We start from the raw sequence: 25,387 nt of genomic DNA on the forward strand, positions 1-25,387 counted from the left end.
AGGTAGAGGAGTGGAAGGGAGGTGGCGGGGTAATTAAATTGAGTGAAATCTTATCTACCTTAGGTTAGCCCAGTGTCTATTTTACAGTACTTACACTACAGGCCAATGGTATTAGGCTACCTGTGGTTTTAAAAAACTTAATGTAGATTAGATTTCACTCAAATTAATTATAACCCCTGCCACCATTTGCAAAATGATTGGATAGATTTCCTACAATTTGTTTAATTGTAATTAAAGCCCAAGGAGGCTATTTTGAGGAGGTTTGTGTCTAAGATTATTTTTAAGCAAAACAAATCTTTTTGTGTTTTAGGTAGAAATAGAAATATATACATAATATATAATTTGGTTTGTTATTCAATAAATGTACATACTGTATATTATCTGAATTCTTCTCTACCTTTTTTTAAAAAACCACAGGTGGCCTAATATTTTTGGCTTGTACTGTAAACGACGGATGTCAAAGACAGCTGCCTCTAAACGTTTGAAACTCATAATGTATGGTCATTTAAAAAAAAAAAAAAAAAAGGACTTGCTGTAGATGGCCAGAAATCTACTTTATTTCTCCTGGGCATTAAAGAGGGAGGCTGCCATGTCCTGATGTCAGTGAGTGACAGCCTTCTGGCAGGTAATTAAGATTTCTCTGCCTCTGTTACCGATGAAATAATAATCCAGATCAATTTGATTTGCGCAGCCCCACTTCTTCCATTGCCTGTTTTGTGAAATTTGGATAAACAATATGAGATTGTGCTTTCAGCTAGATCATTTATTTTTAAAATTAGAGAGCAAAGGCGTAAACCATAAACATAAATATGTGAATATGTTTCCCGACGAGCACGAAGAAGCCCTTGAATATTGGAAGCAAGGATGGTTTTATAGGATGGTTTTATAGACTCTCTGCTCTTTCAGACTTCTGAATTTTTTAGACCTGAATGCGCTGTGCCTTCCAGGGTCCACAATGTGAGGTGATTTCTGATTGCCTCCTGTCAGTCGCTGTGAAACTGTGCCCCAGGCCCCCCGATGGGCAGGTGATAGTACCACCGTGAAGGAAGGCTTTGATGGGCTTCTTGGTCTCTTCTTTTTTCACTTTAGCATTTACAATGAAGCAGCCTTCTCTAGCATCCTTCAATACACGTCAATACTGTATGGATTGCTGGCTCCTGCCTTATAGTATCGGTTTTGAGATGAATGGATTGAAGTTCTTGTGATGTTTTACTGAACAACAAGACTCTCTGAGTCAGAGCTCCTGAAAATGTGGAACAGTGTGTGCCTTTTACAGTGGTTGTATAATATTAATGTTTGAATGGTTTATATTTCGGAGTAAGTAAAAGGGTTATTTTTAAAAATCTGATTTTCTCCCTGCTGGTTTTTGCAAATCCATCCATTACAACCATTGTTTGTCCTCGGTGCTCAATTTGTTCACATATGCCTTGGCTCATTAGTGATAATGGATGGATGGGTAATGGGTAATGGATTGCCTTTATAAAGTGCCTTTCATCTTATGGTCTCTCAAAAAAGCCTTACAATGCAGTGGGGGAAATGCACCTCAATCACTACAAACATGTCGTGTGCACCATGGGTAATTAACAGCAGCCATTTTCTTCCAGAACACAAATCACACTTCATCTGAGGTGCTGTAGAAGAGAACTCTCTCAACCCTGTAAGGTGTAAGATCACAAATATGTGATTACAGTGTTCTTAAATGAACATTCTAATTCTGATGTAACAATCACTACTGAAAGCAAATGAATTCTAGAACACTGGCTTAGAATTTTGGAGAAAAAAACATTGCAAACCAATGAGTTAAGCTGGTTAAAATGGGGGAAGTTTATATAACGAGAGGGAGAGAGCCAGGTTTGGAATTTTGCCAGGACACCGAGGAACTCCTCACTTCATTATCCGTGAAGCAACCACCTAGATTCAGTGAGAGTCTACTCAGGTGTCACGGTGATGGAAAGATTTGTGTTTACAGGCGGCTTTATCCGGCTCTGACCCGTTGGTCAGTAACCCACCCTTTAAAGAAAAGGCTGAGGCTAGGGTTGGAGACTGACCCCAGGATGATTGCTCGCATTGTTATATGCCGCGAGCAGCTGTGGCTGAAATACTGGCAGCAAATTGCCTTTGCTGCAGTTAAGGCGCATGTCACTCTAATGCCACTGAAAAAGCTGGCGTCTTAAGTACCTGATGGCATGCTAATAAAGCTGTCTCTGAATATGAAGGGCAAGCACAGTCAAATAAGAAAATGGAAGGAAGTGAAAATGAAAGGTCTAGTGATGAATGCTCCAGACTGGGCGTTGTGTTTTGTATTGATTTATGAAGCAGGGAATCCTCTCGAATTTCCCCCCATGTAGCAGTATTATCTGAAAGGCTTTGTAGCGTTGGCCTTGCAAGGTTTTGCATGGTTTGTTTGTAAGGTCGATTCGCAAGGTTGGTTTTGTAAGGTTTTACCAAGTCGGTCTACTTTCATTTAATTTTATGGCAGTAATTTTTTTTTTTGAACTGTGAGTGCATTGTAATTACAAAATACTGAAGCAAAAAAAACAAAACAAAACAAAAAAAACTAAGAATTGTTAAAGACATGATTAAAAAATCTGATGACTTAACCTATAAATGTATCTTGATTATTAGTTCAGCCACATTGAGGGCTAAAATCAAACCCAATAACATAAAAGGTGTTTTATAGGTGTTTCTTCCTCTTTGGTTTTGATTTCACAGTAGCAGGAAAGACACTGTTTCACGTGGCAGACATGTGCAGGTATATGCCACTGGAGTGATCTAGCATGAATGTATTTTAGACAATTCATTTTACATGGTCTGACTGCTTTTGTCATGCTCTTCAATGAAAAAAATGGCTTATGGTAATAATATTCTTATGCTGACTTGTATTTCCATGATGTAATTTTTTTACACATTTTTTTATCGCTGGCATGAACTGAGCTGTTGCCTTTTGATGAAGATTCTCAGCAGTAGCGAGTTTTAACAGCTTGCTAGCAGTGCTCATCTTGTTAATGGAGCAATGAATCTTTAATCAAAACTGGTAACCTGCGTGAATCAAATGGTAGTGGAGGTGATAACCTGTCATATTCTATAGGTTATATATTTGAGCTCTCTGCAAGAAATAAGGGCATTCAAAAGCTTTTGTCTTGTCAGTGGGGTTGTAAATTTTTAATCATCTTGACATGAATGCCAGGGGCTCTTTTGATTTTCGAAAGAGAGGTCTTTATTGTGTTGGGTTTCTACGCACCTCCAGCTTGGCACTTTCTCTAACCACCCAAAATTAGGGAGCCCCATTTCTGGTTTGCCCCTCTGGCTGCACTTACCCTTTTACCAGGACATGACAGTAGCTTTTACACAAGTGCTGTACCTGTATACAGCCTTGGGCCAGCTTTAGCATTTGCTATTAGTTGGTTCACAGTGCTACTTGACCAAAGTGATATTTGCCAAAAGTGTACAAGAGGGCAGAGACATTTTTTGCTGTGTGGAGAACACCAGATCATTTGGGACATATTGCTGTTTACCATGCTAAGTGCACCTAGGTAAAGTAGTGATTTTTTTTGTTAATTGGCTGTTTGGAGTGCTGCTTGTGCATTTCACGCCAATGCTGCACAATCATACAGTCTCCTTGTTTCACCTAATGCTGGCTGTCACTTTTGGCTCAATGAACTGCGCGCACGGATTGTCAGATGCCCGGCATCGATGGTCCCGGCGATCACACTTAAGTGTTGGCGCACTGTACGCTGTCTTAATGTGATGAAATGCAGGCATGAAGGACAAGGGGAGGGAATCAGTTTCTGCCAAACGGCAGGTTTTCTGATGAAGTTGTGTAATAAAGAGGGATTGCATCCTTTTTTCGGATACCGGCGTCATTCCCTCAAGATGAGACGGACAGCCACTTCACTGTCAACGGCCTTGGGAAATCTCCGTTGGGGGCCGCGCGTGTGTGCGTACAGTACGCATATAATTACAGCGCACGCCGCGCGAGGGGGATGGAAATGATTAATGTCTTCAATTTGCTACCCGCGGCGTATGAATATGGATGGAGACGTCAGCTCGGATCAGCGTCCGTATTAATCACGGCCTCCGATACGATCGCGGGCCCGCGCCGAGTTTCCCCGGCGCCAAATCTGTGGTCTGCCGAGTCACATGGCTGTTATCCTTTCATCGCTGCCCCCCCCCCGGCACAGGCCGCACGCCCGCCTGCCACGGTGGTGCCCGGGCACTTTGACTAAGTCTGAGGCCGACCCTTTTTACCTCCGTCCCACCTGTCCCTAAACCTGTGCCAGCTGGTGCTCCTGGCACTGACTGGGTGTAGCGTGAACCCACCTCCCTGTCGTTGGATTAATGTGGCTAATAAGATCCCTTGGGAAAACATGCCAGCCTTTCAGTGGGCGGAAGAGCTGTTTACAAAGGGACACTATTACATTTTTTTCAGTGGAAGATTTGGGCGTGGACTAAGTTCTGGTTCAATTTCAAAGCAAAATGTTGCTTTCTTATCTGAACACAGTAATTAAACAACTGCGCCTGCCGAACTGAATAGGAACATTCATCTGACCCTTGAGATGCAATGAGCAAGAACACTTATGTTTGCAGTAAATTTTCCTGGACCATGTGGTGTGAACATTTGTATGACTAGGTCTTCCATGGTTTTCTTTGAGGATTGCAGGGTTTGCAGTTTTTTTTAATTAGTTTTGCCCTATTTTTCTTTAAAAAATAGTTTTTTTTCTATAACCTGTATATATCCAATTTCCACCCCAATCTGGAATGTCCAATTCTCTGAAACCACAGTGGTGTTCCATGAACCACCCTGCCAATCCAGGTGAGCTGACAGTTCTCCGAAACACATGGTGTGTCCAACTTCTTTCCGTGTTGGAGACCACAGCTGAGCTCACACAGAGTGACATTGGAAGGAAAACTTTCGTACGCAGTCATATGCAGCTTTGACATGCAGTCTTACGAGCGCCCTCATTGGACAGTGGGGGTTGCTCAAGAGCAGTGAAATACAGGTCCCTGTCTGGCTGAACCCTCACATACCCTGGGCGACGCTGGTGCCAATTACGCGTCGCCCTGCCGAGCTGCCAGCCACAGTCTGCTCTGGCGCTGTCTGGATTTGATCTGAGGCTGTGAGGCTGTCGTCAGTGCTCCAGCGAATCCAGAGCCATCCAGTAACCCAGATCAGCAACCAATTTAAACCCAGGAAACAGGTGACATGAGCCAGCTGTGTAATCACCTGCTTTCATTTAACAACTTTGTTAATGGCTGTCCAGGACCACTGCATATCTCTATGATTTAACAAGACTGGAAATGGATGGTAAAAAGTGAAAAAAAGTCAAAAATTTATAAACGACAAGACTGCATTTAAAATGATCTTATTTCTCATTGTGGTTGTGCATGAGGGTGAAGGGGTGGTGGGGGTTAGAGAGAGAGAGAGAAAGAGATAGACACAGAGACAGTGAAATCCCACAGCGTATGCACACCATTCCAGGATGTTAGAGAAGCTTTTGATTACATTCTTATTTGGTTAAGAGATAACAGTAAGATGAGAACAGTCCCCAGACTGTCTTGGAAATTGCTCCAAACAAGTCACAGAAAATGTTCCAGGCAAATAACATTCAACAATATCCCCAAAACTGAGCACATTTACATGTAACATTCTCCCCAACATTCAATAAATGCTCTGGAAACTAAAAATTGCTTGCTGGGGATCTTGCTGGCAGACATATCAATCCTGATAAACTGGCCAGTGGCACAAAGACAGAACTGACAGCATGTGAACAATGTCTGCCGTAATCCTCAAATACAACCCATGATTAAATGGCCCCGAAGGAGGAATTCTAAAAGCAAAGTTGGGACATAGCAATCATTCATCTTATTAAAAAAAAAAAGAAAAGGGCCAACTCTGTTTTTCTTTCCTTCCAGGGCTATAAACAATCTGGATTACATGTTGTGGAATACTGTAAACATCCATTCCAGCTTTCGGTTTTAGTTCATAAGAAACATGTCGATCTGTGGGTAACACTGTTTATGTTTGTTTGTATTATTTAGGCGATGCGATGCAATGTTCAGCGCTGATTAGCACGTAGCGGAAGCTATGTTGACTCGGTAGTTAATTTTGTTCCGAGTCGACGGAATCGATCTGACGGTTGTGGATGTTCTTCTGATTTGTTGTGCCAGTGATGCCATAAGCCATCATGGCACTAGGCTTGTGCTGGCAGAGGTGAAAACACAGAAAAGAATTAAACTGAATGCAGCCATGCAAAAAAATGTATATACTTCTGATGTCACTTGGCCATCAATATATATATTTTTTTGCTGGCCTCACAATAATATTTGCTAAACCGCTTTCAAACGAAGTCTAAAGCAGGTCTGCTGCTGTTCCTAGATATCTACTGTCCTGTATGTTTAATTTCTACCCTAATTTGGCACACCTGATTCTACTCATTAGCAGCTCAACAAGATCGCTAACTGTTGAATGAGGTGTGCTTTGTTAGGATTGAAGTGGAAACCTACAGGACGGTAGATCTCCAGGAACAGGGTTGGGCAGCCCTGATTTAGAGACATCAACAGCAGATTTTAATTCTTAAAGAGACATGCACCATTACGAGCCGGTGCCAGGCAGATGTAACTAGTTGGAGGCACTAGCAGCCAGATGAGCTTTGTGTCAACGCAAAGCGAGAAATTGCACGCAACCCCGGAGTATCGACTTTTCACAGACTTTTTATCCGCTGCTCGACAGGGCCAAAGGTCAATGCTGCGGGCTTGCAGGCCTTCGCATCACTACTGGAAAGAGCTCTATGAGTGCGAGAGAAAGTGACGCTCCCTGATACTGCCCTGGTATCGCCCTGGTAACCCATCAGGAAGTGGTTACCGGTTTGTATGACGGAGAGGAGGCGGCGTACGGCAGCCTCGAGCACGAAAAGACCCGTGGAACCTCTCCCGCATTCTGGTCAGGTTCACTTGCATACAGCCTAACCACAGGAGACAGAGATGCATTAGAAACCAATGTGGAAACCCCCCTCTAACCCTGGCCCCCCCCACCCCACCCGCCTCCCCGCCAGTCTCCAGAAATGAGTTGATTAATTGGATAGCTTGCCGAACGCATGCCTTGCATCAGACACCAGGGATCTCCTCGCGGCGCGGGGGGGGGGTTTGGGGGGCGGGCCAGCCCTGTGACAAACGAGGCGGTCACATTTTGTACACATACGTCCCTCCCATGTTGTTCTGGAGCGAGAGCATGGAGGCAGCGGGGGAGGAATGGGGGGTGTGGAATGGCAGGAGATGTTCTTCGCTGCCACGTCTGCCTATATCCACATTTTTCTGCTTCATGAAAATCTTCAATGGTCAGTTTCTCATATCTCCCAGGACGCACCAGGGAGGTCCAGATATCCATGGAAAGGAAATGGTCTAGTAGAAAAATCGAAAAAATAGTCACGGGCGGGATGTCGACAGCCCTCCCAAATGGTATAATCCTCTGGCGTTCCAGGAGAGATACGTTTTTCCCACTTATTCCAGAGAGTCGTCTTTGTCTGTTGTGCCATTATTTACCAGGGGTTCAATTCCACCAGGTACTCTGAACTCGGAAAACAACAAAACATACAGTCGGAGGCATTATTCCAGTCCCCCCCCCGCTGGAGGACAGGTGGGAATGGATTGTAGAATCCCCCCACCTGTTTTCCTCAATAGCCCATTAAAGGAAGATGAGGCACGGACAAGAGAAGCGGGACAGAAGCTAATCGTGTTTTATGGAGAGAGTGTTTGTACATGAACTCCTGCCAGGCGCATTTGCAAGGCGGATTTCAGCAATCCCACTCCCCCCCCCCACCCCCATGCGCTACCTAAACCTGGACCAATACTTTTGTGTATGTGTGTGTGTGGGGGGGGGGGGGGGCGTGGCGGCTTTGTGCAATGGGGAGGCTGAAAATAACAGCTCAGTTTTATTTTGAGTATATTGTTTCCCTGGGGGGGGGGGGATCGGCTGATTCCATGGATTGACGCCAGTGGTGTGATTTACAGTAAGGGTGGGTGGCACTGGCCCAGCGATGCCTCAGGAGCTATTATTCCACACAAACCTTTATTTGCATAAATAGATTGGTGACAGACTTACAGGCCGTGTGCTTAGCGGCTCTCAGTAGTGTGTTTATGGGCCCCGTTTTGTACGTCACAAAGTGGGAGTGTTGGCGTATGGAGGAGAGATCCCGCGGGCGGATAGATATTTATTGTCTGATGCGCTGAGAAAAACTTGCGGTGCGTTACGGCTTACGTCTCTGCATGAGCGTGAACATAATGAGGATCATGTTACCATTGTCCGTACACTCATCCTGTCGACCAGGAGCTGTAAGGCAACGATCCTAGATTACAATGATCCTAGATTAGCACTCCCTCTCTGAAATGCCTTGTGAATGCGAGCAGTAGCAGATCTTGAACGGAGTGGTATGATCTGGCTGCCGTGAACGTACGTGATGTCTTCTGGGTCATCTCTCTCGCACGGAGTCAGATTTCCCACCGGGGATGGACCGAAATGGCGAACAGCGCCGTTCTCAGCAGTTCGGAGCTTCGGAAAAAAAGCGAACGCGAGGAGCGAAAGGACGGGGGGAGCCGCGGCGTCTGAACGCCGGCTGCCCGCTCAGCCCGTAAACTGGGGTCACAGCCCCCCCGAGCGCCCGGTCACGCATGCTTAATCTTCCCATCAGGGCCGTGCTGAGCCGACAAACAGGGAAGGGAGAGGCGCGAGAAGGGCACTCGCGGGCACGCGGCAGTCCTCTGTAGGGTCTAATGGGCACCACCCGCAGTGACGTGGCAGAGGCTGCTCTGAGCCCCCAGGCGAAAACCGTCCTCTGGACAAAAGGCCCGGGTCAGATAATTAGTTTAAGTACTTCCAACTCTTTAGACGCCCATGTAATCCCCACGGGATACAGATAATGGTAAGAGAAGCTCGTCTATCTGGAGGCCCAGCTCATCGCTCTTTGCTGAGATTGGTCAATAGCGCATATTGTCGAGAATTTGGAGGGTCTGCCAAAGTGTCAACATCTAGTCAGTAGTACTGTAAATATTTGTCTGGTGGACACCGTCACCAAGTGTACACAGACTGCAGTCGTCATCGCTCTGGTTTTTTGAACGGTTAGTTCCTTTGTAGAGATTTTAAAAAAACTCCTGCTACAATTTTTTAAAGACATACTGTTGCATTTCCTTTGAACAAAGTCTGCTGTCATACGGCCTCATGCCAATGCCTCACCTCTGCTTCTTCTCTTTGGGGGGTCAAAATGAACAGCCTGCATGTTTGTCACTTTATTCACGTAATCCAGATATGCCAGTGGTGTCCAATCATATCCGAAAAGAGAGAGGTCCAAGATGGTAACTAGCTAACGTACGCTTCAAGAATGCTGGGGAACATTCTGGTTTGATTTCTGACTAGTTATTAGACAACATTGTAAAAAAAAAAAAAGAGACCAATTAGATCGTTTTAGATTGTATTTAATGTTCAGACGAGTTCTGTCAAAGGCACAAAGAAATGTTGAGTTATTAAAAACACAGGATATGTCTCATTAACATTTTTGAAACATTCTGAATGTAGGCTACTCCAGATTCCCTGTGGAATGTTAACTTTCCAAATAAAACTAGCATGAATGACCATGCAGAATTTAAATATACCTTTTAATGAAATTAATAAACCGAATAATGTTTTTAGAACATTCCTGCATTGTTCCCTCTACCCCTTGTTCCAGGGACATCCGTGGAACCAGGCAAATCTACACACACAAAAACATTTAGCCTAACTGCAAAGCTCTGGCAAACAGAGTTCACTCTGTGATTTGGCTCTTTTAAGGTCCATTCACCTTACACAAGGCCAGTCGTGTCAACCCAGGTCACTGCGTGAAGGGCTGAAGGAAATGGAGGTTTGTGCCCTGCTGTTGTACCCTTCAGCTGGCCTGCATAGCCCGAATTCTCCTAGCGCAGAGTCAGTCACATTAATGGCCGACACGCATTAGTTCTCAAAAAATGTAATCCCTGGAAAAGGCAATTATTTAAGATAATTAAAATCTGAGTAGAACCGAAAAGACTTCTGGGAAGGGGGGGGGGGGGCGGGGATGAGCCGAGTGGATGCGTCGCTTGGAAGTGTGGGTGTGTCCCCCCCCCCGAAAGGGCACGTCAATAAAGTAAACATTTTGGCAGAGTGTTCCAACTGCAACCCAACCCCCCCCCCCCCACCCCCCTCCACCCCCAGAGGGCACCAGTCAGACTTCCCCCCTCAGTCTGTGGGCAGTCCGCAGTTAGCGGTATTGAATTTAATTTGCTCCTTACACTGTGCGGGCCGGGGGGGGGGGGGGGTGGGGGGGGGGTGGTCAGTGGGGCCCCGACACCCGACGCTAATTTATTCTGCCCTGGGTGGAATTACAACAGCCCGGCGACGGCGTTCTAATTTCATGCTGTTGAAAGCGGTGGGGCTCCCTCGCAACCCCCCGCCGTTATCTGACGAGCGCAGTCGTAATCCGCCCCCCCCCCCCCCCCCTCCCCCAAACCCCCACCCCCCCTCCAGAATACTCTCCCCACCGCGCAACACAAGGGGGGAGGAAACGGCTTCTCCCGTTCGCACAGGCTCACTCGCAGGACGTGATTCGCTGTCTGTCCTTAACGCCGGTGACCTTGAAAACGCACGCGCGACACGCAAAGATCACCTGGAGAGGGGGAATTATCCCTGCCCTACACGCTGAAATGATAATTGTGAAACGGCCCTGATTTTGTAATTGGATTTTCTTACTTTACATGTATTTCACTGATTGCAACGTTTTAGATTATGTAAGGATAAGGAATTAATTTTTAGAAATGGAATGGAAATGGAGATCTTGAAAGGATTCGCAGTCCGGGTTTTCTATTGGCTTCAATTGAAACATGTCACAAGTGCTGTTTTCATGGGAGAACGTCTTTAAAACTACATCACTGACTGCTGAGGTACACTTTCAGTTTTTCAGAGAGAATGTTTTTCTGATCTATATTTTCAAATGTTTTAGTTGAAAATCTTCAGCTATGAAAGAAGGTTCTCTTGGGACAAAAAAAACCTTTTTAAAAAAACCTCCTTGTGGCTTTTAGGCTTAGGTTTATATGAAGTGGCATTTCTGTTAAGGCAACATCACTTATCTAGTACACTCTTCTCTACCTTTATTTAATAGCTGGTGCTCACCTGCTTCAGATTTATTTGTATGATTTATTTTTTTTAGTCTTTGTGATACAGAAATGGCAGCCATTTGGCCCTTCACATTGACAGATATGCTTACACTGTCAAAAGTCCAAGGTTACGGTCAGTTCCATTTCAGTTCACTCAATTGAGCAAATAAATTGAAATTCAGTTCACGACCTGAAAAAAAAAAAACCCTAACACAATTTTACAATTAATGAAATGAATTACAATTTATTTCCTGACTTGCGCAACTTGAAGTGGAGTTGACGCCAAGTCTGCTGGGCAGAAGGGACGCTGTCCACAAAACTGTCTGCATGTGATACAGTATGTAATGGCACTCAGACTCGTTCAGCGATTAGGCATTCGTTTCTCATAGTCTCCCCCCCCCCCCCCCCAGCCTCGCGCCCTCCTCCTCCTCCCCCGCCTGGACCTCTTGCCCTCGAGCCACAGCCTCTGACGTGCGCGCCCGAGCTGGCCCCTGAGCCGCTGGGTAATGATGAAGGCGTTTATAATTGGTTCAGTACATTGGCCCCTAATTGTAGCGAACATAATGACTTTCAGAGCGGAGTCCGGGAGCGGAGCGACCCCCCCCCCTCCTCCCCCCCCAGGATCGATACGTGCTCGTTTCGGCCTGTCACAGCAGGCGGGGGTTTCCCCCCTCGCCACCGCGGCCAGCGTTGCCTTCGGAGCGAATGAATGCTTCGCGTCCGCTGAGGCTTTTTAGATGCGGTATTAAATAAACGCATTTTTTTTTTTTAACGCTGTACAGGTGCCGGACTTTCTTTTCCCTCGATTAGTGAGAGCTGCACTTTAATCTCGCGCTGGCTGAGCAGCGTCCTGCCCCGCCTCCGGAGTCCACTAAACGCTCGTCTCTTTTTAGGTCTGTTGTTTTCCCCGACTTGCTCTCTCTCCTCCCTCTTATATCTGGGTCAGCTTGCCGTATGACAGAGCAGGCCGCGCGTCCGAGCAAAATCCAAACTCTCGTTTGGATTCCGCCTCCTAAAAAAAAAACGTATGCTCTACTGGCTTCAGACAGAGTGTCCCACATTTCACAGCCAAAGAGGCGCGCGGCGCCAGCATACTGATGACTCTCCGCCAGACTGTCGCCCGATCATTAGGGAGCGTTGCGGGGGATTAAAAGTTTACGCCCGGCTCATCCGCGGCGGCTACGCTTGGCGATGTGCTTGTTATTCAGCGCTCGGCATTTGCACTTGAAAAGAATGTCATTTCAACCACAGGTTAATGAAAGTCGTCGGCAGTGCTATCCGGGCTTAAATTAAAATTTGATTGCCGCTCTTTGTTTCCCTGTAATAGGCTTATAAACATCTTTGTTTTTACAGATACACTGGCTGTTTACAAGTTTATAAAACGCTTCCTTCGGAGGTGTTAAATCTGTAGCAGATTGGTACAGTGTTTAGCAACAACATGAGTGTTTGCGAGTTTGAACCTTGTGCTGTGTTATTGCTGTCGTGTCTGTCGGAGTAGTATTTTTTAAATGAGATTACATAAAAAATATTCAGCTATATTAAAATATAGCATTTTAACTATAAGTCGTAAAAGTCAGCTTAGAGCGATTTATGATGTGTTTATCCCAGTATTAAACCCCACTGGTCTACTCAGGAAATCCACAGCACACTCTTCGATTGAATAAGTGGTTGAATAGCTGGTTTTCCCTTATTGCTAAACTAAAACTGCTCATTTTCATTTAGCTTTTAGCAGTTGAGTTTTGATGAATGTTTTTTTCTGTCCTTCTTCAGTTCAGTTGTTAGTTTGCCTGTGAATGTGTGTTTGTGCCTTGGATGTGTCACAACAAGAATGACTGGAATTGAAAGCGTGTAAACAATTGTGTATTTCTTGCTTGTTCACTCGATCATGTTCGGTCTTCAAAACAAAAGTGAAGAAATGTCGCCTGAAATTTTGGTTTTTCAGTTGCAAGGACATGGACATTGATAACTCGCACTCAGTGAAAAAAATCAGTTGGAGTGAGACTTCTGTTTTGCAGTAAGGGGGGGGGGTGGGTGGTAGTGTAATGGGCTGTATGACTCTGAATGACGGTGAATCTATTGCAGATTTTTGTAATTGTGATAGATGGTGGTCTGTTTGTTCTGTCTGGAGTCATTTTGTAATAGGGCTCCGCTCTTTGCTTTTCTCTCAGGTATCGTGACCGCGTTTGCCGAAACCAATGGCGGGGATCTTTGGGCTGGTGTGCGCCAGACGCTTGGCAACCTCTCTGTGGCCTAAAAAGTGGCCTGTGACCTCACCATTAAAACGTACACCTGCACTCAAATCTCATTCCCGGCTCAATGCTATGCGTACAGTGTTTCTATTGCAGTGTAACAGGCCACGTGTCCATTAGTGATGGCTATGTGTGCTTAGCTCCAGAGGTGCACTGAAAGGGGAAAAAGGGGATTTACTTTGTGCCCCTGTGTAATTAGCTCTAAAGGCTTTTCTCACATACTACAGCAGTGGTCCTGAACGCAGATGAATGGATGGGAAATATCTTTTTTATACAAATCTGTGTTTGGCTGATCGGCTGTGGCCACCTATTACCGTTGTTTGGTTGTTTGGCTGTAGTTTTGTTTGATTGTAAATGAACTCGTCCAAGTCCATGCTGTGCGCCATGGGTCAGCTGTTTGGGAGGGGTTATTTCAATGATGTCACAGCAGTGTAAGAATTCTGCTCAAGGCCAAGAGGATAGTGAATGTTTAAAATGGAATGACTTCATGCAAACACAGTAGCCTAATAATGCTTTGACAAGCATGTTGTAGGCCATTGTGTTGCAATGTTAGGGAACTCAAAGTAGGATAGGATCAAAGTATACAGTATACAAACACCACTACTGATTTCCCTAACGTTGCAAAACACACACACACCCACACACTTGCACGCACTCATGTATGGATGCACACCACACCTATTTCACCTTCTGTCCATCTCATTTCTAATGAAAGGCTTTAGTGAAACAAATGCCATTATAATCACCTTTAGCTTGAAAAAGGCCTACCTCCCCTGTTACCCTGTGCTTCTCTTGTTTGAGGGAAGTGTTGAGGGCCAGTGTTTAGTTAGCTTTAGACACCAGGCTCTGAATAATGTAGCTTTTTTCTGTCAGTTGAAATGGTAATGTGACTTAATTATTGATGGGCAACATTTAAAGTGAGATGTTTAGTCTGATTTGTAAGAACGGCCTTGGCACAGTTTTCTCTCCCGGCAGCTCTGTGATTTAGCTGAACTAGAAAAACCTTCTCCCAAATCTTCACAGTTTGGGGGGGGGGGGGGGGGGGGTAAACAGCCTCTCCCCTGTAAAAAAACATTTTAATATTACAAAGAAGGCAGCAATCCTTGTTTGATTAAATTATTAATGCGAGTCTTCGCACTTTTTAATTCTAATGGGGTTCATTTTCACTCTTGTGAAGTTGGAAAGTTTCTTTTGATGTTAACTCAGTCAGCTGCACCTCAAGGCCTTACATATTGCAAAGCCATCCCTGGATGAAGATTGTTTTTTTTTTTTATTGTTTTTTTGTGTACTTGAGATTGTCCTGTGTTTGCGTATCTGTAGTCCTCGCTCGGGGAGGCTGACCGTGAGCACTGACTGCAGGAGCCCTTCCTGCCTGAGACGGCTCTGATGTACGTTTGAGTTCACGCCAGTGACTTGCGAGCTCCTAAATTTTTCAGGCAGAGCTAGCTCAGTGCACCTTTGGTTCCGACACTCTCAGGCTAAATGAGATTTGGTAGTTGTCTTCCACTTACAGGCACCCCCCCCTTCCCCCAATGGCATGAACTCAGGCTTATTCACATCATTTGTATAAGCACTGATCCATTTGTGCGGAATACTCTGGATGTAAATGCCTCCGTCTAGTGAGTCATATTTTCGTCCTATTTCTTTTTATTTATTTAATTCTTTCTCCTGCCATACATTTCACTTGTGCCTTACTGAAGAATGTCATGTGAAGGCAGAGGCTGGAGTGGCCAATATCAGCTGCCATATTAATCCATCTGAATGGATCAGTGCTGCTCCCAGCGCCTCTCTGCTTTACACACGTGTGTTTCCAAATCACTTGAATGCTGCCCCGGCCGGTGCACTACCAGTTGGATGGCATTGGGAATGGCACTGCCAAAACAGGATTCAGAATTCATTCTTTTCTCTATCTGTCTGCCCACACATGCATGCACACAGACATGCACGAACGCACGCTCACAAGCACGCACGCACGCACGCTCACACACCCATACACACACTCACACACACACGCACATACACACACTTGTACATGCAAACACACGCGCCCACACACACACACAATTGTATAAACACACACATACACACTCACACACACACACGTGTAGACACACATACACACTCACACACGTGTAGACACACACACACCCGTTCTCTTCCACAGTGCGCAGGCTGCCAGTATGTTCACCATATCCAGAGCCCCATTTAGTTCAGGCCCTCGATAGGGCAGCGGAGATGCACCCCTGTGAACCCTCCCCCGACCCCCTCCTCCTCCTCTGGCTGCCCAGAGCTGTTGAAAGGCATCTCTCCCCCTCTGTCCTGGTCCCTCTGCCCCCCCTGGGGGCCCCTGATTTCTGCAGGGAGGCGCTGTCCCGTGGCTGGGGCAGCCTTTGCACCTCAGTCCCTCCAGAGACCAGCTGGGGGATTATACACATCCTAATTCACACTTCACACCTGGGCTCGACAGCGCATGAAATGGGAAAAGCCATCGCCGCTCCTCGGCAAACTTTTTATTATTTATTTATTTGTCTAACACAGTAGCAGGGAGGGAACAGTTTTTCTTTAGTCTTTTTCCGTTCAGGTATTTTTTTTCCCCCTTTTCCGACGCCCACGCACGCCTTCAGCCCGACTTCCTTCTCAGCATTGTGTAGGAGGTTCTTCTTTGTCATACAAGTAGCAGAAGCGCCATATTTTCAGCCGTGGGACACAAATACACTTACAGCATAGCGTGCCATTGCCTGGCCATACAGACATTAGTTTGTAGCCATTTTTATTCCATTTATCCCATTGACAAGGTGTTTTTGGTAAGTGAAGAGTACAGCATTTTCAAGATGTTAGTAGTTGTAAACTGTATTCTTTCATATTGTGTATACATGTATTTAACTGCCTGGAAATATATTATTGTCTGTTATTTTCCATATGGAAAATTGTATTTTCATATAGTTAACTCTGAGATCTGTCATTCATGAAAATGGCATTCTCTGCCAGTTCTGTATCTTAGCCTTGAACTTTACCTTAAAATGTCAGCCTGGCTTTTTAGACCTGCTCATCTGAATATCTTGCTTCATATACTGTGTTGTCTATGCCTTTCAGCTTTTGCCATTTGCTTGTCACACATCATCTTCAAGGTGGTGAAATTCTTTTAATTGTCATTTCTGTTGTCGTACAAAGAATCCTTCTCTTATTTTGATACCATGTGAATAGAATATTTGTGACTGCTAGCATTATTAAGTCATTTACCAGATGGGTTTTCAAGCCTTGCATGGAGCTGAATACAAATAAAACATTTAGCTTGAGGAATATTGCCCATGACTAATTAAGACTCAGAGTATTATGCTACACGCATATCATAAGTAATAACCGTGCAGCTTAAGTGATTCGGAACGATCTGCTTTACACAACATACTTGAATTGTCCCTGGAGTGGCAGTGCACACCAACACGGCACATAAATATAACTGACAATCACCTCACAATATTTGATTCAACTTATTGCTGTTTCTGTAAATGGTATTTTCACAGCAATTCAAGAAGCAGAAAAATCATCAGTTGAAACCTGTCGAAAACGCGTTTCTCAAGTCTCCTCCCTTTCTGCTCAATGAAAATAATCGCTTCCAACTGTTGAACCCTTTTGATGTCCGATGGATTTTGTATTCTTTATTCTTTATTGTTTTTCCTGAACTGAGCAGTCGTTATTCATTTTGGCCTCAGTTGCCAGCTGTTATCCAATCCCTTGTCATACGAAGCCCATGGCTCATTGATCAGAGTGTTATTGACTGAGATGCAATTGCCCAGACATCAGCAAGCCAGTATGGCCCCACTGGGCATTAACCCCCAGGGAATGCCAATGGGTAAATGCCTTTGATGTTACCCTACACAGCCCAGTCTGCAGTGGACAAAGAGCTTTATTAAACTTCCCTTTCCTCTCTGCCTCTTCTTCCAGCAATAAGTTTTTTTTTTTCTTTTACCATAGTAACCAGACAGAAAATGCAGCAGCCCTGCACTCCATCTTAACAGATAGAGATAACATAAAATATTTACAGAGTACAATAAATACATGACACATTGATATGCTCCTCCTCTCACAAAACAACAACAAAAACAAGAACAAAAAAAAAAAATCTAAAGTCCCCCCGCCCCCTCTTCCACAGAGAGACAGACCGCACATAATTGTCTTACCTTATGAAGCTGTCTTGAAAAAAGCAAAAAGACAAGACATATAAAATCCTTAAGACTTGTGAGAGCATTCTCTGGCTGAGATTCTCGGCCTCGTTGAGTAATTTTGCGGGAGTAAACTGAGGGAATTACCAAATCCAGTGTGGAGCGTGCGTAGCTGGGCGGGAGAGCATCGTTTCGCTGAGCGCTCCTGGCTAATCTGTGTGCAAAGTTCCCTTCCCCTCCTCCCACTAAGTCCTCACAGGTGTACAATCCAGAACAGCGTCTCTCCTGCTCCGAGCACTCTGAGCTTTGTGAGCGAACATGCATGCATGTGTGTGTTTGTGTGTATTTGTGTTTGATCGTGTTGCTCTTCCTCCCCCCCCTCTCACTCACTCTCTCTCTCTCTCTCTCTCTCTCTCTCACTCTCTCACTCTCTCTCTCTCTCTCTCTCGCTCTCTTTTTTTTTTTTTTAAACAGCCAGCGGCTTGCTTCAGGAATTACAACAGGAGAAGATTTAAAGGGCCGGTAACACATTTGATGCATGTAAGACAGACCGCTTGCAATTAGCCTCAAGTGTGGGAGAGAACAGGGATATTTATGAGGGTGTCTGTGGGCAGCGGATAGGTGTTCCCTGGCTGATAACAGGTTTTTTTTTTTTTCCCTCCCCCGACCGTGCCTTGAAATAAAAAGAAGTAAAAGGTTCGAGGGGAAGCCAAAGGGATTGAGTTCTAAAGGTGTGACAAACTGACATGGAGTGGCAGCACCGGGTCAGATGTGGTGGCCAGGAAATTACAGAATGACAGCTGTTCTTCCATCTGCTTATGGAGTGTTTCTGAGGCCGCAGCCACGCATAAACATACATTTAGCACTGGAGGCACAGGGGATACCCTTTCTAGCATTTCAGACTCATGTTACAAAGAGATTTCAGTGCACACCACGAGCTGTTGTCAAGATTTACTTATTCATTTATTTTTAAACGGGTTGCATTTTTAAAAAACCTGGTTTCCAGACAGCCAGTTTTCTCTCTCCATTAAAGCAGTTCATATCGCGTCCTTTTTTTTTTTTTGAAGAGGACACCATTTACCGTCGCTATGGCAAAGAGAGCGGGCGGTGACACCTGACTGGAAGCGGCCATTAAAGGCTCGGTAAACTTGAGGGCTGAGAGCGGAGCACGACAAGACTAATCACTCACGGGGTTCAGCCATCAAACCCCCGCCCCTCCTATCATTCATCTTCTCCCCGGCCTCCGCTACTTACCTCAGTGTTTCCCCAGCAGATAAAGGCCTTGCTCTTTTTTAATCTATCCGGGAGAAAACACAAGATTAAACCTTCACCTTCCCATTCTACAATTATCTGCCCGGCTCCTTTTCGCCCAGGAGCCAGCTTATTAAACATGCATTAGATTCTGCTGTATGAGTGACGTGGAAATATGAAGCTGGCAATCAGGGGATCCCATCTTTTTTCTGAGAATTGCCATTTTTTAAATTCTTTCTTTTTGAATTATTCTTACTTAATTCCATCTTTTTATCTGCATACCCCGTTTTATATCCTGGGGGACTAACACCATATTCTATATTATTTTTGTACTTTTATATATAATATAATTTTATATTTTATACATTTTTATATATTTTATCATTTTTATATACTGTATATGTATGTAATAAAAAAGCGACAGAGGCAGCATTGTGAGCTGAAGATGTCGCTTAAATATTGTGGACATTAGCCTAGTAAAAAACTACACATTGCATTTAGCCGCACTCTCTCTCTCTCGTTTCCCTCGCGGTCCACTGCAAGCGATGAGTTTAGATTTAAAATTATGAAACGTGGCGGCGATCACATTATAGGCTAACACGCTCGTTACCTCTGTGCGTCCTACACATCAGCTTAGGGTGTCAGCCACTTCCTCTGCGATCGAGAGGAGAAGGCGCACGTCGGTCGTAGGTGGGGATTTAGGGGGATGGCCTGGGATATTAAACAGACTGACGGCGGCCCGCCCCCACGTGTCGCTCGTCTAAACGCGGCACGGGGCCGTGCTCGGCGGGGGCCCTGACATCCTCGCCGGGGGGGGGGGGGGGGTGAATCCATCAGCCGCCTGAGATGAACCGTCCCGTAAGAAGAGCGCAAAACCAAATATAGTCAAGTGTTAATGGCGTGTGACACCGCACGCCCCATTGGCTGGGCCCAGGCGTCATGAATTTGTCAATTTTTTATTTTTTTTTCTCTGTGTCTGTCATAGCTGATACGCCCCTTATTTATTTCAGTCTTCTTTCTGGATGCGGTATGATGACTGGAACTCTGTGTGCAGGTGCCAGTATCTCCACAAGAGGGCAGTGATCTTGGAGCCTTGAGTTTCCATTATGGTGATTGCCTTGTCAGGTTTTTATTCTTGATGTAAAACCTAGATTGGTCTTTTGTAATATTTCAATCAAATAGTATGTGCAAACATTTTGATGTATAATGTATAGCGCACTTCAAAATATATGGCTAATACCTAATTCAAAAGAACCAAAAGCGGTAGTGAAGAGAATCTTGGGAAATGTTTTTTTTTTTAACATCTCTGCATACAGTAGATTAAACACATGAAAGCGGGCCTCATTACCAACACAACACAAGTTGCTTACCCAGGAGAAGCAGAGAGCTAATTAAATCCCCACTGTGACTCAGTGACTGTTGAAGTTCTGCTGAAGGTCTGCTAACTCTCTGCTCCTGTAACTGGGTAAATGGCTGTCTTTTCAAAAAAAACCTCCTCTAAGGTCCGATGGTCCTTAGGTTACAGCTTCAGAGCATTCCTCCGCTCTTCCGCCAACCCGCCAAAGCTGTACAGCGGGTCCGATTCCACCTCCAGCTGTCCGTCAGCGCATTTTCGCCCTGCGTTGCTGACAGAGAAGCAGCTCGTCGTAATTCTTTTGCAAATAGGTTATGTGCCACCAAAAAAGAATGCGTGTATTGCAGATACGCACATTCAGTGCATTACATTACATTACAGGCATTCGGCAGACACTCTTATCCAGAGCGACGTGATAAGAGCGCACTGTGTCTGGAGTATTATTTTGTGTAAATTTCCTCAGTTTTTGGCCTTGTGTTTAGACTCTGTCCTGCTGGGACTGTCCACTAGCGTATATCTCAATCACAAGGATCATGGATTATGACCAGCTTTGTCTACCCTTATTTTGGTGTTTTTTCACACACCTGGATTGCTCATGTTCCTGTAGTATGGCAGAAGCACATGGGTCCCCCTGGTGTGCTGCTCTGACAACTGGTGCATTGGTGATCCGGCACAATTACTGAAAGTAATACGCGGTGCATGATAAAAACGATCGATGCAAAATTCAGTAACCCGTCAAAAAAGACAGCGTTACCATAGGGGTGTTCCATCTTTGGCCTTTGGATCATTTATAGGAGTGACTGAATGACTGACAATAAACATGAAGTCAATGCAAGTTTACATAATCACATAGATGCATCAATCAAATGTGCTGAATTTCAATTTCATTGATAGACACTTCCAAAATAATGTCCAAGACTATCTCTATTTAATGGAGTTCAGAAGTAATTAGCTTTATATTGATAATGGATTCGTCATAAACAATGTTAATAGAAGCACTTTACTAATAATATGATTGTTATGGTGTGTCTCACCTATAAAATATTCTGAATCTGCTGAATCAAGACACAGACCCCTTGACCCAAATAAATACTGTTTCTTGAACCTGTAGATGTTAATCAGTGGTCAGTGCTTTGCTTGACTATTTAAGATTGAGTTTCCCCCTGAATTGTTACTAATTATATATCTGTGTCAGAATTACCAGACCTCATTCATAATGAATGAAAATGTTTTCGCAGTCAATGGACTTCTTGTTATGTAATCGCTCAGTAGTCAAAGCTAGCTTGGTTATTTTCAGATCTGGACACTGCTGTGATGAGGTGTTTTTAAAAAAAAAAGATTCTTGACTGAATGGGATTATTGACTGGAATGATCTTGATAATCCCCCTGACTTTCTGCCGATTCAGTGCCTCTGGAAGAAATGCCTGTCAGCTTTTCTAGCCAATTATGTATTTTTTTGGTGATCTGGTTTTCTTCCATAGTACAGGCAATGAATGAAGAGGATTTTGCACATTTTAATTGTCCAGCCCATGAAGTTGATTTTCGACCAAAAATTTATGAATAGCAAAATTCTAACTAGGAGAAAAAGACTCCTTTTTGACTATTTTGTTTTATTAATTTTAACTTTATTAAAAGTCAGTCATTTGTGCAGTGAATGGGAGTCGTTAGTGGCTTGGAATAGTTGGAGGGTTTAACATGTTTGAAAACTGGCAAAATTTGGTAACGCTATAGTAATGGGTTAATGAATATTAATATAAAATATTAGAACTTGTAAAAACTTTCAGCAATAAACTATTACAAATAAATTGAAATAATGCTCAAAAAATGTCATACTAAACCATTTTGGAAGGTGTGAAAAATGTTCATATCATTAGTCTCCTTTCTTTTCTTGGCTTCAGCAATGCAGTGGACAGAACTTGTGCTCGATGATCTGGGGAGCTTGTTAAAAATCTAAATGAGGAAACGAGACTGACGAAAACATTTTGTGAGGCGAAGCACTGAAATCCAATTTCCCTCCATGATATGTTGTCCAGAGACAGAGCAGAAACGCTCATTAAAGCTGTATTTATCCTCAAATGTCCAGTGCTGATCCTCAAAGGGATTTTAGAGATTCTTTTTTACAGATTTACGCTGGAATCATTCTGTCATTGTATTGGCTTCACTTGGATACAAGAGGTGCACATATGAGAGGAATGGGATTAGCCAGTTTTCCACTGGGGACCAGGAAATGCTCTACATGCACAGTTGTGGATGCCGCCTTATACGTGGTAAATGGACTACATTTACATAGCGCTTTTATCCAAAGCGCTTTACAATTGTTGCCTCTCATTCACCAGAGCAGTTAGGGGTTAGCTGTCTTGCTCAGGGACACTTCGACACCCCCAGGGCGGGGATTGAACCGGCAACCCTCCGACTGCCAGACAGCCGCTCTTACCTCCTGAGCTATGTCGCCCCACGTGGCATCGAACCTGCGCAATGCCATCTGCCCGACAGTCCATTATATATTCTTGAGTTGTGGCACAGGTGTGTGTGTGGATTGGGCTGCTTATAAAGGCTTTGAGGCAAGCTGCCATTTGTGTACCTCCGTAATCGCCACGCTGGCTCAGTACAGAGCCTTGTGATTGCCTGCCATTAACGCGGAGAGATTGGCGGCTTCCTGCCTTGATTGACACGTAATTGCTATGGATTCGGTGAAGGAAAGCGGGCGGGCGGCGCTCCCTCTCTCTCTCCACGACCCCGCGAGGGCCACGTCGGGCCCGGGTTCCGAGACGGGATGCGGAGCGAGGACGCTCCTGCTGGGGATGGGCGAGGGTTCCAGATCCCGCCCTTCGCCATTATTTCCCTACGGGGCGCGCTGACCTCTCTGTCTCTCTGATCCAGCAGGTTGTGATGTGCACCAGCAGCTGTGGTCCGCAGGCCCAACTTTAAAAGGGGGGGGGGGGGGGGCAGGGGCAGGCTAGCGCTTAACATAAATAGCCAGCTAGGCTAAGCGCGGAGAAAAGGTCATATCCTAATGACAGATCTTGTTATAAGCACGGGCTGTTAAGCACAGGAAAGGTCACTTTTCTGTAATCCCAGTTTGCGCCCCGGGAAGCGTTTAAAAGGCCGGTTTCGGCGCGGCTTCCGGCCTCACCTTCACGGACGCCCTTGTTTCTGCGATACAATAAATCCTCGCCATCTCATGGGGGGGTGGATTTTGTCACTTAAAAAAATAAAATGAGGAAGCGGGTTGGGGGTGGGGGGGGGGGGGCAGAGCGCCTGCAGCAGAGACAGCACGTACCGTAGCTCGTTCTCTCCTTCGCTGAATAAAACAGTGGCCTGGATTTGCTGCTCTGTGGACCCTGCCTGAGGACTGGCTGAAAAGCTCTTCTACCTCAGACCTCGGGACCTGAAGAAGAATGTTTTTTTTTTAAAATTCGGAGCAGTCAGTTCTCCACCCCCCGGCACGCTCCATCTTATTTTCCTGAGGCCTTAAGCGTATTTCTGTTTTCCGATAACGCTCGCCGTTTTTTTTTTCCAAAAACGGCAGGTCTGAACCCATTTGCACCTTCCCCACCCATCCATTTACATTTACTTTACTCCCTTTTCCTTGGCCCGGCGATGTCCTTTCATGCTTCTGAAATTCGTTTTGAGGGCTGATTGTGTGGTTCCGCAAGATAAACCTGAGCTCTTGTTTACTCTTTGATCACGTATTCCAAAGTCTGGGCCCGTCCGAGGCATTCCCGGTGACCGTCTCCTCCAAAGGAGAGGTGTCGGTCTGAAGAGTGTGTGACATCATCATTCTCCGCCTCCATTCTGCAACCTGTCCACAATCTCATCAATCTGAAGTCCTCCTTTAACATGTCGGCCTATTAGTTTGAAGTCATTAGTCGACGGGGAATGTTGGAGATATCTTCACGGGTGACACCACAGGTTTAATTGGAGTACATATTTATGACACGGACACCGTTGTATGAAAACTGCACCACCAGTGAAATACAAGTCTTAATTGCTCCGGGCTGAGCGTATATGCATTTTTACGATGCTGAAACATCGGCGTAAATCAACTGGCGCTGCCGCGTTCCTACCTATCCAATCTGTCCCCAGCTGTGTTTCAGTCCCAGCTCCACTCTCTCCTTTACCTGGGCACTAAGCTCCCCACCAACCTTCCCGTCAACTTCAAGGGCCTCTTTTGGTTTTACTATTGTTATCTTGATGCTGTAGCCTGTTGTCATGTCTCCTAGTTTGACTTAACGTTACTCTCTTACCTAGCCTATGCTTACTGTGTGAACTGGACTTACTGTGGTCATGGCTATGAATAACTGTTGCATAATGAGTATTGTGCGTCATCAGACCTGTGTTTTATAGTTGTTCCAGTGACCTTCGGTGTGCACTTACTGTACTGTACGTCACTTTGGATAAAAGCGTCTGCCAAATAAAGGTAATGTAATGTAATGGTTGCCTCTTATGGAAAAGGGGACAAAGCGTCCTGTCGCTTTTTACTTTTCTTAAAATTGGCTTCGGAACGGCTTGCCTGCCAAAAATCGAGGAGGCTCACGGGTGTGAATAGCGTCAGCATGCATCACGATTTCTTACAAAGGAAAGGGGAATGGGTTTATTAATGCTTCTCCTATTTTTTTCCATGAACTGTGCCCACAACACACGAGGGATTGGAAATGGTGAAACGCAACGATGCCGCGTCCTGTGTCTCACGCAGAGCTGCGGCTGCTTTGTGATGCAAAACGAACGACCACATTAATTACATAATAAACTTTAATTATCCTGGTATTGATAGTGAAGAACTGGAACCGGACGCTCCTGAAAACTATTTTGTTTCTGTTATGCCAAAAAAACTCAGAGACAACGATCTCTTCTCCTTGCCCTGCTGCCAAGATGGGATTCTCAGTGTTGCAGTGACAATAATTCAGTTACCATGTTGTTTTTTTTCATTTAATGACTGAGTGTTGTTTGTGTTTCTAACATTAGTTCATTCTTAAAATGAAATGTGTTACTTTTATGTTGGGCACTACATTTGAAAGGTTAAATAATAAATAAATAAGTAAATAAATAAATAAATGAAAATAAACTTTGGAAAACTATCAGGCATTTTTTAAAGTGGGAATTTACTTAACAAGTGTTTGACACGGCTAAACCCTTTCCCTTGGTATTTGTGCTCAAGTGCTCATTGACTTCCCCCCACTGAATTATGATAATTAATTTTACATTTTAATTGGATATAC

At 44.8% G+C, this 25,387-nt stretch overlaps 1 protein-coding gene across 1 annotated transcript in view; it reads right to left on the minus strand.

Annotated features, from left to right (window-relative positions):
• Nucleotides 1-17,980, minus strand: part of glra4a (glycine receptor, alpha 4a) — a 48,293-nt gene extending 30,313 nt beyond the window's left edge. The window contains exon 1 of the mRNA XM_035409243.1: nucleotides 17,582-17,980. Within this exon, the coding sequence (XP_035265134.1) occupies nucleotides 17,582-17,649 (68 nt within the window). The 5' untranslated portion in view covers nucleotides 17,650-17,980. The remainder of the gene's footprint in view (nucleotides 1-17,581) is intronic.
• Between the last annotated feature and the right edge of the window lie 7,407 nt (nucleotides 17,981-25,387).

The sequence above is a fragment of the Anguilla anguilla genome, chromosome 3 (assembly GCF_013347855.1).
Source record: "Anguilla anguilla isolate fAngAng1 chromosome 3, fAngAng1.pri, whole genome shotgun sequence".
Taxonomy (NCBI): Eukaryota; Metazoa; Chordata; class Actinopteri; order Anguilliformes; family Anguillidae; genus Anguilla; species Anguilla anguilla.